This window comes from Epinephelus lanceolatus, chromosome 23 (genome assembly GCF_041903045.1).
Source record: "Epinephelus lanceolatus isolate andai-2023 chromosome 23, ASM4190304v1, whole genome shotgun sequence".
Lineage (NCBI taxonomy): Eukaryota > Metazoa > Chordata > Actinopteri > Perciformes > Serranidae > Epinephelus > Epinephelus lanceolatus.
The window spans coordinates 31,289,895-31,303,257 of record NC_135756.1 but is presented as its reverse complement, the minus strand read 5'-3'; the positions used below and the strand labels follow the sequence as shown (position 1 = coordinate 31,303,257).

The 13,363-nt window shown below is 41.8% G+C and overlaps 1 protein-coding gene across 5 annotated transcripts in view; it reads right to left on the bottom strand.

Moving 5' to 3' along the window:
* LOC117249323 (protein bicaudal D homolog 1-like) overlaps positions 1-13,363 on the bottom strand; it is a 68,025-nt gene that overhangs the window by 16,353 nt on the left and 38,309 nt on the right. For all 5 annotated transcript variants that reach the window (XM_033614899.2, XM_033614900.2, XM_078165054.1 and 2 more), the window contains exons 5-10: positions 12,782-12,956; positions 8,082-8,597; positions 7,819-7,997; positions 5,893-6,283; positions 5,587-5,781; positions 2,003-2,154 (exon numbers count right to left, since the gene is read on the bottom strand). In XM_033614899.2, the coding sequence (XP_033470790.2) occupies positions 2,003-2,154; positions 5,587-5,781; positions 5,893-6,283; positions 7,819-7,997; positions 8,082-8,597; positions 12,782-12,956 (1,608 nt within the window). The remainder of the gene's footprint in view (positions 1-2,002; positions 2,155-5,586; positions 5,782-5,892; positions 6,284-7,818; positions 7,998-8,081; positions 8,598-12,781; positions 12,957-13,363) is intronic.

Here is a 13,363-nt window from a genome sequence, read left to right as displayed (position 1 = left end):
AAACCTGGCATCTGGCTTTTGTCTTTATTGGCAAGGGTTACAATCAGCATTCATTCCCGGGACAAATGACTGCAGTAGTCATGGGTATTTATGGGCGCTCAGCTTGGATGGGCTCCAATTGGCATTAATGGAAATGTGACGCCCATGTGGATGCGCTAATCTTTGCCCATTTTCTGAAGAGGCGCAATGTCGTGCCATCACAAAGTGCACAGCCATTGAATATCATTCAAAATTAGTTTGCACCTAGTTTGAAAAAGGAACTGAATAAATAACAGGTATAAACAAAAATATCTGCCTTGCAGTTGTATGCCTTTGCGATCCACTCAAGTTGCACTTACACTTTACATCTATGTCTGTGAAAACATGGATGGTTCACACACATATTCCCCCGGCAGCATAGAAGATCTATACAATCAGCACAGATTCAAGGTGGACACCCAAGATTAGTGTCACAAATTCAGTATCTGACCAAATGTCTCTCCTTCTGTTCCTGAGTTCTGACGTTGCATATTAGCCAGAAAAGTGTTTTTGCAGAACATTATGATGTCACAGTGATGTTGACCTTTGACCTTTTGGATAATAAATGTCATAACTTCATCTTTATATCCTGTTAGACATTTGTGTAAAATTCTGTCATAATCAGTATATGAATTCTTGAGTTATAGCCAAAAACATGTTTGTAATGTCACAGTGACCTTTGACCTTTGACCACTGAAATCTAATTGGTTTATCATTGAGTTTGTGCTAAATTTAAAGAAATACCTCCGAGGCATTCTTGAGATTTCACATTGACGAAAATGGGACAGACAGACGTACATAGGTACAGATGGATGGACGGATGGACAGACAACCCGAAAACATAATCCCATGGCTATCACCGGCGTGGCGGTATAGAAAGAAGTAACCACCGTAACATTTTCACTGGGCTCCATGCTGCTTCCTACGGTTAACCAATACTGATTTCTGGAGCATTTGTCACATCCAACATGACATACAGTGATGTAAGAAAGCTACGATGGGCCCCAGTGCACACTATTATGATGGGCCCTGTCGTGCATGTATTGTCTTGACACAAATAGAGACTTGACATGAGACAACATCAAAATACATATTACCCGGCAATCACATCACATGTGATTCAGCATATCTGACAAATATATCAAAGAAAGTAAGAAATGAATCATTTAATTGAATAGTTTCATAGTATATTTATAGATTTAATACTTATATAGAAGCATAGCATATTTCATATAATTTTGTTTTATATAGCTACTAAAAAGAAAACCATGACCTACATGAGTTTGCCTTTTTAAGGACATAGCGAGGACGTAGCAAATGACACTCTTTTTAAATTAATAATATTATTTTTTATCATTTATTTTTGAACACAGGTATATGTCCAAGGTGGAAATCTGAATCACTTGCAAGGGCCCACTCTCTTTACGGACCCCACCACCCCAGGGGTCCCAGTGTAATTGCACTGCCTGCACTGTCTATACTTAGGCCCCTGGCGACATACTGGGACAAGAAAACAACAGAAAAGCAAACTGGTCTATATCCTCATCTATACATTGTCTGTAGACCAGAGCCCTGTACACGACCCTGGTCTACTGGCAGTTCGGAAAGGAGTTACTATTACTACTAGTTTTAGTGTGTATTTCCATGTTAAAAAAATAATAATATTAACTAACTAATATTGGTGGAAAAAGGGTATCATTTGCTCACTAGTTGGATGAGAAGATTGATACTATTCTAAGAATAGTAAAGAAAAGTGGTATTGATCTTTCTTTCTTCTCATCTGAAAAATCTTTTCTTAAAGTGTTAACCTATTCCTTTAAAGGTTTAGTGTGTAGGATTTAGGGGCATGTATTGGCAGAAATAGAATAGAATATTCATAACTATGTTTGCATTAGTGCATAATAACTAGAAACTAAGAATTTTTGTTTCATTCACTTAGAATGAGCTGTTTATAATTTCTTCATGCTTCTGTTTCATCTCTGACCTGGTGGCAAACATGGCCCGCACAGAGGAGAAAGTGGCTGCATCTTCCTTCAGGGCCTTCAGCTCGTTCCTCAGCTTCATCATGGTGTCAGTGACCATGGCCTTTTCCGCCTCATACTTACTCTTCAGGTTAGCCAGAGCCCCCTCTGCCGTCTGGGTGAACACACAAAAACATACATACATAGATCATAAATTAAGTTTTTCTTTGTTTTCAATTTCACTTTCCTAACCTCAGTGTTTACTACCCACTATCACATTTAACCATATGAAGACTACACTGTGTGAATCTACCGCTATAAAAAACCAAGATCTCAATTCTTGCTTGAATGTGCCACACCCAAATGACAATGCATAGTGCAGTAAGTGCTCACTACAACAGCTCCTCAAGTGAGTCTTTAGTTGTCTGCACAGGAAGTGACTCATAAAAGGTGTACAAGCTGAATCATTGTGGCAGTGTCATTGTCATTTTCTAAAGAATACTTTGCACTCTCTTTAAACCCAATCTGGTACATGTGTCAGAGTATTTCCAATGGTGGAAATTTCTCAGCTCATAATAGTAGCAGTAGCCTCTGCATTGTATCACTGATGCACCGTTCCTCGGGGAGAAGTCATATAAAACAGGCAATTTAATATAAACTTACAGCCATGGGGGAAAGGTTTGGGACAGCAAAGTGGGTCCTTTAATCAACCATATTGGTTGATGTGTTTCAGGAGAGGGTAGGCCTGTAAACAGACTATAAACTGCTGGACTCATTTCCTAAAGGCATTGTAAAACCCAGCACTCTGTGGCTATTTCGGTATTATGAGCATTTTGTTGATTTCTACTCTATCTGGTGGCAAAATATTAATGAGCTAGATATGAATGATATAGTTTTTTTAAGCTAATAAAGAGTATCTGGGAAGCAATTGTCCAAATTCTTGCTTTTGGTGGTTGATGCATAGGAAAAAGAACAAGTGACTTCACTGCTGTTGGTCATACAACCTTTGTTTAGTGAGAATTGGTTTAGGTAGGAATCTTGGTCCTATGACCAACATACAGTACAGGCCAAAAGTTTGGACACACCTTCTCATTCAATGCGTTTTCTTTATTTTCATGACTATTTACATTGTAGATTCTCACTGAAGGCATCAAAACTATGAATGAACACATGTGGAGTTATGTACTTAACAAAAAAAGGTGAAATAACTGAAAACATGTTTTATATTCTAGTTTCTTCAAAATAGCCACCCTTTGCTCTGATTAATGCTTTGCACACTCTTGGCATTCTCTCCATGAGCTTCAAGAGGTAGTCACCTGAAATGGTTTTCCAACAGTCTTGAAGGAGTTCCCAGAGGTGTTTAGCACTTGTTGGCCCCTTTGCCTTCACTCTGCGGTCCAGCTCACCCCAAACCATCTCGATTGGGTTCAGGTCCGGTGACTGTGGAGGCCAGGTCATCTGCTGCAGCACTCCATCACTCTCCTTCTTGGTCAAATAGCCCTTACACAGCCTGGAGGTGTGTTTGGGGTCATTGTCCTGTTGAAAAATAAATGATCGTCCAACTAAACGCAAACCGGATGGGATGGCATGTCGCTGCAGGATGCTGTGGTAGCCATGCTGGTTCAGTGTGCCTTCAATTTTGAATAAATCCCCAACAGTGTCACCAGCAAAACACCCCCACACCATCACACCTCCTCCTCCATGCTTCACAGTGGGAACCAGGCATGTGGAATCCATCCGTTCACCTTTTCTGCGTCTCACAAAGACACGGCGGTTGGAACCAAAGATCTCAAATTTGGACTCATCAGACCAAAGCACAGATTTCCACTGGTCTAATGTCCATTCCTTGTGTTTCTTGGCCCAAACAAATCTCTTCTGCTTGTTGCCTCTCCTTAGCAGTGGTTTCCTAGCAGCTATTTGACCATGAAGGCCTGATTGGCGCAGTCTCCTCTTAACAGTTGTTCTAGAGATGGGTCTGCTGCTAGAACTCTGTGTGGCATTCATCTGGTCTCTGATCTGAGCTGCTGTTAACTTGCCATTTCTGAGGCTGGTGACTCGGATGAACTTATCCTCAGAAGCAGAGGTGACTCTTGGTCTTCCTTTCCTGGGTCGGTCCTCATGTGTGCCAGTTTCGTTGTAGCGCTTGATGGTTTTTGCGACTCCACTTGGGGACACATTTAAAGTTTTTGCAATTTTCCGGACTGACTGACCTTCATTTCTTAAAGTAATGATGGCCACTCGTTTTTCTTTAGTTAGCTGATTGGTTCTTCCCATAATATGAATTTTAACAGTTGTCCAATAGGGCTGTCGGCTGTGTATTAACCTGACTTCTGCACAACACAACTGATGGTCCCAACCCCATTGATAAAGCAAGAAATTCCACTAATTAACCCTGATAAGGCACACCTGTGAAGTGTAAACCATTTCAGGTGACTACCTCTTGAAGCTCATGGAGAGAATGCCAAGAGTGTGCAAAGCATTAATCAGAGCAAAGGGTGGCTATTTTGAAGAAACTAGAATATAAAACATGTTTTCAGTTATTTCACCTTTTTTTGTTAAGTACATAACTCCACATGTGTTCATTCATAGTTTTGATGCCTTCAGTGAGAATCTACAATGTAAATAGTCATGAAAATAAAGAAAACGCATTGAATGAGAAGGTGTGTCCAAACTTTTGGCCTGTACTGTATAATAAAGTCAGCTGCAAGGAAAGACCATGTTTGTTCATTTTCTCATGGGAAATGCAGACGAAACTCACTACCAATCAACCACCATCTCGTGTTCTTATCTCTTACAGACTCTGAACCAAGTAAGGCTGAAAAATAAAGCCAACTTGAGGCTGGCTCTAAAATACCCAACTTTACAGTGGCAATAAACATTTTACAGCCTGGTACAAAAAGCACTTTTGGTTTCTAAAGCGAATTTCTCCATTCATGACAACTGTGCAGGGGGTGATTTTTTTGTATAACCCACTTGTTTAAATGTTAGTAAGGCTTAAAGTTATGCATGATTAAGGGCATGGCTGCTTTGAGAAAGACTGGTTGCCATCCGTTGTCAAGTCGCTACCGCAGCAACAACCCCAGATTAAAACAGTATAGGCATGGCTTTCGCTACTTCTGTGTGTTTTCAGTACACGAAAGTTAATGGTAATGGTTTGGTCACCTAAAAAAGTCTTGTTCAGTGTTTACATGAGGCTCTAAGGAGCCGCGTATTCAGTTTTTTCTCTATGTCCATTTGTTTTAATGGTTTTAGGCCTGTTATTTGCGAGTGAACATTAGCATTATCATAGTTAACCATAGGTGTAAATGCACCATGCTAACCAATCTAGCAGCTAACATTAGTGTCAGCTCCACCTTCTCATTCAAACATGGTCACTTTTGGCCAAACTTGAGGCTTCAAAGCAGGAGTCCACAAACCAATGGGTGACATCACTGTGGCTACATCTTACATCTTACATCATACATTTTCTTAAGAGACTTCACTGAATGATATCTATTGACATAATTTGTTTATAGTTGGGTATCACATTACAAAAGTGTTCATGTTATAAGTAAAGCATTACAAAAGTAATGTGTTGCTCATGACATGGACACCTCACATGTCTCACCTGTTTATTAGCCTTGAGCACCAGTCTAAGGGTGGCTATCTGCTCTCTCTTGGTGCTGAGCAGAGACTTGAGCTTCAGGATCTCCTCCATGCAGCCTTCTTTGTCCTTGTCCAGCAGAGGGGCCAGTTCCCTGGCTGCAGCTCTCTGTCTAGACAGCTGCAGAGACCTGTCTACTGCCCGCTGGAGGTGCTTCACCTTGGGGAGGAGAGGAGAGAAGCAGAGGTAGGAGATGAGGACAAGAGTAGCCAAGAAAAGAGGAAGGAGAAAAGGCATTGCACTGACACTAATAATAAAATACTGTCCTACCTGGTCTCTGATGATAGCGTTGAGGTTGTAGATATTCATGGGCTCCCTGCGCAGCTCACCAGCTGGCTCCAGGGCAGGCGATGATGATGATGATGATGATGAAGAGGCACTGATGCTGGGTGAGCGGGTCGGAGGCGTGCAGGGCGGCAGGCTCTGCTCGGAGGGCACTTGGAGGCCCTCCTTGTCCCCCTCCTTCTCCTCTCTTCTCTCCTCCCCAGATAGGGGCTCCTTGGATGGAGACTGTGAGGGGCTCCGTGACTCCGAAGGAGTTAAGGTTGTCGAAGCGACAGTGGCCAGCCGCCTGGCGAGGCGTGGTGTGAGGAGAACTTTGCTGTTGTCCGCAGACATGGCTTTAAGACTGGCACTGAGGCCTCGAAGCCCTCTGCCTTGTCTGGAAGAAAGACAAAGTGGATTAGATTTTGTAACCTATAGAACCTTTATTATATTGGTGGATATCTGCAGCATATATTTACCAACTCAGGAGTTTGAGCCTACCTCTTTCTGCTCAAATACAGTCATCTCTACTCATTCCACCACAGCAGCAACCAGATGGAAATGCACTAACTTTGTATTCTAAAAATGAAATAAATGATGGCTCCCAAGGCAAACTGGACCCAGATAAGGAACCAGGCTACAGCCAGACTAAGAATTTTGCCATATGGATGACCAAGGCAACTTCTCAGCTATGCCTTGCTAGTGTGGTAGAACTTGCTGATACAAGTGGTGGATGATGCTGTCAAGCCTCAGAGGAAGGCCTTTTAGGCATAGCTATCAGTCTCTGAAGGCCCTAAATGCAGCTTTTGTACTAGTGTAAGCAAAAACTTACATGTAGAAAAAGTTCAAGATGCCAAGACTTTCAACAGTGCTCATGAGAGGGGAGGCGAGAATTTTTTTAAGCAGATGAGGCTACCTGGTGACTCTGAATGAGGATATAATTGGGAAATGGAAGGAACACTCCTGAGTCCAACTGATGCATCCTTCATTGAGAAGGCTGAGAGAGAGGGTTTGGGGAAAACCCTCTCTGCAAAGACAATAGCAAGCTAGACAATTGTAAGCTTTGTGACAACAAGGAGCTAGGGGTGAAGGAGTTGAGATCTGGTGTGTAAGCTCCAAATATATAGGCCACATCCACACTAATACGTTTTCATTTTAAAACAGCATTTTTAAACAAAAAACAATGTCCTTACACACGAGAGTTTCAGCACAGTTACAAGATTAATCTCGGTCCATACTAACACGCCTGAAAATTCATATCACATGACCATTCATGTGCACTGGGCATGCACATGCCCATGTAAACAGGAAGCAGAGTGACTATGCTGTGGTTGGTTGATTGGTAACGGAAAATACAATGGAGATAAAGAAAAGTAAGACCAGAGATTTCTTTGCTTGGATTGACGAAGAGGTGGAGCTGTTGCTGAAAGTAACACATGAGTATACGGCAGTCAAGGTAGCAGGAAAATGGATTGGGAGTTCTTGCAAAGTAAATATGGCGACATATCAGAACAGTACCGAATGCATCATCCATGGCTGGAGAGGATCCATGGCAATGGGAAATGAGTTACCCCATGAGAAGGATGAAATCACAAATATGGTATGTAGATCTAGCCATAACGTTTTGGCTTGACATACTGTGACTGATAAGACCCAATCAAGTGGCAAATTTGTGTCATCCTGACTTAAAATAAAGGTTCCTGGAAAAGCTGACCATTCCTAATTTTTTGGTTATGATAAAAATAAAGAATTAAAGATTATTTAATTCTTTATTTTTATCATAACCAAAAATAAAGAATTAAAGATTATTTCTCAAGTGGCCCTTCCTCTAATGCAGACTCCACAAACTTTGCCTCAATCTCTATAACTTTGAGAGACCTTTCTCTACCATTTGATGCTGCCTGTATCCTACTAATAAAACAACAGTCAAACCTGTAGTAGTCCAGCATGACACGGTTGGGTGTCTCATTGTTGCACAGGCAGACGTGGTGGTAGAGCTGGGCAAGCTCCTCGCTCAGTGTCACCAACTCATCCTGAGCTGCGGTCAACGCACCCTGGCTCTCGTTGGCTGCTAACTGAGCAGCCTGCAACTCCAACTCCAGGCTGGAAATCTGAGAGAAGATGAGATAAAATCCTTTATCTCTGTAACTATTTCTCTTTCTATTCAGACACAGTCAGTACGATAGTGAAGTTACCTTCTCCCGTCCCTCCCGGCAGCTCTTCTCCAGTGAGGCCACCTGTCTCTCCACTTTCTGGAGCTGACCACCTCGCCTTGGCCTCTCCTCCGCTGCTCCCTCTACACACTGAGCCAGTCTGTCACGGAGGACTTTCACCTCCGCTTTGAGCTCCACCACCTCTGTCACAGCCACACGGTACTTACATTGCAGGATCTCCAGACCTGGCGTCTGGTATGAAAATACCTGACTTTTGTTCATTGTCTCACTTTTATCCTCATCAGTATCTCCTTCATCTTCAGCCTCATTGTCATCCTTGTTCAGCTCCATCACAGCCTCAGCATTGAGCTGAGAAGTGGCACTGACATTGACTTCCTGGTTGAGGCGGGCCCTTCGATGCAGGCGGCGGAGGGTGGTGACTCTCCGGCTAAGGCGGAGGACTTTTTCATGCTGCTCGTTCAAGGCCCCTTGGGTGTGCTGGAGCTGCGTCTGAGACTCCTGCAGACTGGTCATTAGTGAGACCTTCTCACGTTCAACCTGAAGAGGGCAGCAGCAAGATTAGGGAGAGGTACAGCATTGATGGTATGAGCCCACAAATTTTCAGAACTTTTGTACAGGCTCATATCATTTAACACATGAAATTTAGAGTTAGTCTGAAATTGGCATCCACTGGGGTCCATATCACGTTCTGCAGCTTTGTCTTCAATTATTGTACTGTCATTTGAATATTCTAAAAACTGCTTTTGGTAAAGGCAGGGTTCAGATAACAGAGAGTGTGCACCAACTCCCCATTAACTTTCCCCAATCCATTCATCACAGTAACCAAAAGGAGAAATCTGGACTATATCAAATCTCTGCTAATGCAGCCCAGTTGAAAGAAAATGTTGGCATTATACATTTCTACAAACCACAAATACGTGGCATTTGTATGTTTCATACACATCATATCAACATTTGACATAGTATTTGAGCTGAAGCGAGAGGTGGAGGGGATAATGAAATATGTGACAGCTGCAGACCACTGTTTGAGACTGACAAACAACAAAAATACACATATCAAAATAAGAAAAAACATGTTTGTGTATTGTTCTACCTCAGGTAGGGGTATCTGAAAAACAAAAGCTCTTCTGAGGATTTGTACCTGCATTAACTGTGAACTTGATGTCATTTTAAGGTATGTGTACATGTTTCTCTTCTCAAACCTAACCAGAGCAACTTTGAGATACCATATGAATTGAACTATGAGAATATGTTGATCACATTTGTCCCTCCATCCGCCCATGACCCTAATTTCTCACCTCATCCATTGGCCTTCATTGCTCATTCTTCATCCTCACTCTTCGTCCCTGAACCCTCATCTATTCATCCCTCACTCTTCATCCTTTTATCCCTTCATCCCTCAATGCTTATCAATGCATCCTTCACCATTCTTCCCTTAACCCTCATCCAAGTATCTCTCTACCCTTATTCCTTTATCCCTCACCCTCACTTTTCATCCCCTTAGTCCTTCATCCCTTGTTCCTCAACCCCTCAGTAGTACTGGTAGAAGCATTTTTGTAATTACTCCGAGTCCATAATTTGAGCACCTTCAGACAGTTACATACACATACTTCAGAATTGTGTCAAGAAACACAGCTTCCTCATTCTTCTCAGAGAGACCTCTGTGTTTGGCACAGCGCTGGCAAGGGAGTTGAATGTGGCTCGATCACATCTCTTACCATCTTTACAAACAGAGCACCTCCACAACCAGACCTAACTACCTAACATACACTAAACCATCAAAAACTGTCCCAGGTCTTTTAAATAGGGTTTTTCCCTCATTAAAGTAGATACTTCAGGTTCCATTGGGTATAATAAAACAATACTGTAGCACAAAAGTGGATTCATTAACATTTTAAAAGAGCGGCCTTGACAGCAGCAGGAGCAGAGATGAAACCCACCCCTCCACCGGAGAGTGGTCGATAGTGTAGTGTGTCAGCTGAGATATAAATAAACTCTTCCTGTAGCTCGACCTATCAGCAAAGCAGCAGGAGACAGGAATGGATGGGATTACACCGACAGGAACTGAAGCAGATGCACACACACATGGATGTGTGTATACACACATTTTACAGCTTTGTGGTGATCTGATCATGATCTGATGCAAGTAATTGGTTCTATGCTTTGAAGAATGCGCTGAGAGTTTGGAAACATATGAGAGAAAGGTTTTAGGAGCGAAAACAAGACTGAATGTGTGACTGTGTTTGTGTGAGGAGGAGACAAAGGGATAAAGTGAGAGACAGAGAGCTTTACGCCATGGGAATACTGTATGTCAGCAGGGTTTTACAGTAAATGATTCAGAAGCCCTGGTTTTTTAAAGAGGAGCCTGCTGCAGGATTATGAATCCAGCAGACACAGAAAATGAATAACTGTGAGATGTTTTTACATCAATACCAAAATTGACACAAATTAACCACTGGTACAATTGAAGAAGAACAGAGGAAAATGTTGGCACTGTACATAACGGCAAACCGCAGATTTGTTACATCCATACGTTTTCATACATATCATATCTAAAGTGATGTAGTATATGACCTGACTTTGTCACCAGGAAGCGGAGGGAATGGTGGACTGTTTTAAGGACTCATCACTGTTTTTCCACTGTAATAGTGCCACACAAGCAATTGTTTTTTTACTGAGATATTGCTGCATTTCCTGCAGGGACTGTGCCCCCACAACAGGGTATTTTAAGCCAAAACATATTGTTTTTCTAGTCATAACCAATGGGTTTTTATGCCTAAACCTAGCCCCATGTTACCACTGTGTTGTTGAAATGTTTAAGTTTAAAGGTATCTGCTACCTAATAACATACAAATGTAAGGTATCCATGGTTTGCAGAAATATACATTTTTTTTTTTTTTGGGGCTGTGAACACTAAGATTAATCTCATGTCTGTGAGTTAAACCAACATCCTGCAAAATTCACCTAAAAAACACCTATCCAAGGCTTACCTAAGGTTGACTGAAAACTGTTCTTGTTCCATTTTTAGTATACGTACATGCATGGTCTCATTTGAAAGGTAACACTGAGCTGGCAACAGTCACTTAAAATACAGTACAGTCACTTACAATCACTGTAAGTGCTTCTGTCATAGAGTTGTACAAGTTTCAATGCACTGAAATAAATGGTTTTTTTTATCTTCACCTGAATATTTTCTGAATAAAGATGCTTCAGATGACTAGAACTAGGAGGTATTTGGTGGGAAACACGATGGGGCATATCAAAAAGCCTCACATAGTCCAAATTCAAATTTGATAACAATATCACAGATAATGAACCTTCACATATGTTTTTCTAAGGTTTTGTCCGGGCAGGCCCTTGTAAGGTTTTATTTGATGATTTGTTGTCAGAAGAGTACCTCTTAGAGATACATGTTAATCAGTGAGCTTCATTGAAAGTAGACAGAATTTCTGGGGTGTGAACAGGCCCCCTGCTTACAGTCATGTCTCTCTAAAACCAAGCATTGCATGTCCCAGAAAATTCTTCAGCTAAATGGAAAAAAAAATCAGCGATAATTGTATTTGGTCCTCCACACTCCATCCCCACTATAGAGAAGTGCCTCAGGCCCCTTGTCAGCAAATATCAAACTGGCAGCTAGAAACCTGGGTGGAGTCTTTGACAGTGACCTCTAATTTGACAAACAAGTCACAAGAATAATGAAATCACGTTTCCTCCATCTTAGGAGCATCTCCTAAATCAGCTCTTTCTTCTCTCATGCAAATCTCAAAAAGGTTATATATGCTCTTATATCATAACATCTTGACTATTCAATGATGACCAGTCACCACTTGACTTTTTTCAATTGAGGCATCGATAAACATTGGGTGACGTCTTGCCTTTGTGTTCTGAAAACTGTTCTTTTCTATATATTGAGTCAGGTCAGCACAGAATCAGAATCAAACTCTGTAGATGGGCGATGGAAACTGTGGCTTTGGTGATAAGAAAAAACCCTTTTTGTTCTGGGTATATGTTGAACACACTGTTGTTTAATTCACATTTAGCTTAGTCCAATTGTCAGAAATGTTACAGACTCAAACCATGCAATAGGTACCAGCACTTTGCAAGGACAATTTAGAAAATGCCAATTTAACATTCTTCAAAAACAAAACAGCATTAGCTAAATTGAAGGCAAATTTCTTTCTAAAAGAACTGCCAGGGGCGGTTGGTGGATGAGAAACAGCCCAATGGCTGTCCTTAATGGCTGAAACAAGTAGGCATGTTTTTAACTGCTACTATGACTGAATAGCCATGAGATAATAAAGGCTTTTAAATTATGATCCTCTTCCCTCTAAAATAGTTGGATCCCCAAACTGAAGTGCACCAGAGGGACACCTTTTTCACACCCAAGCAGCACTCTATGCATACTATTTTGTGACTTCATAGTTTTGTTGCTCCCTTATGAGCCACAGCACAGCCTCAGATCTTCGGGAAGGCCCAGCTCAAAACTAAAGGTGACTGGGCTTTTGCAGTTAGGCCCCTCTGCTCTGAAACTCCTTGTCTAAAGACCTGAGACTTGCAGAATTAACTTTTAAATCACTTTTTAAAACTCAATACTCAGTAATCAGTGCATCATCAGTGTGTTGTTTGCTCCATCTAACACTTTCATACTGTGCCCGTGCTCCCAAATCCCTAATGCTGGCTCTCTCCAAGTAAATACTTGGGTGATAAGGCAGTAGACTCACCGTCATCAGCTGCTGCTTGAGCTTCTGGATTTCTGTCATGTTCATCTCGTTGAAAAGGTCCGCTGTTGCTGCCCCTTCAGCTTTCCGGCCCGGCCCTCGGCACTCTCCGTTAGCTCTGGGCACCGACCCTGCAGCTGTCCCTGCTCCTGTCCCACCCTGGAGGTGGCCGTTACACCTTACAGAAAAGAGTAGAGTAGAGCGTCTTTAAAATCCAGGAGACTTACTTTGCTTCCTAAATGTCAAGTATGGAAAATTAGAATGGTTTATAGCCAGTGCAGCAGACTACAAAGAGTACAAGTCTGCAGGCCAACATGTGATAGAATTATATCTTTATCAAAGATCTTTTCATACTGTCAATAAATGTGCAGACTCAAACCGATAGTGAATGTATCCAATAACAAGTAATGTGTGTATCAAAGCCTGATATATCTTCTCCCTCTGTGCCACAGAGCTCCACTGCTGTCCAAGAACTAATAAAAAACACATGAGTGAGACACACTGTTGCACAGGGTGACATGTTTCTTCACTACTATGAACACACACTGTAGTTTATTGCAATCCCACATGCACTGTCCTGCTGCC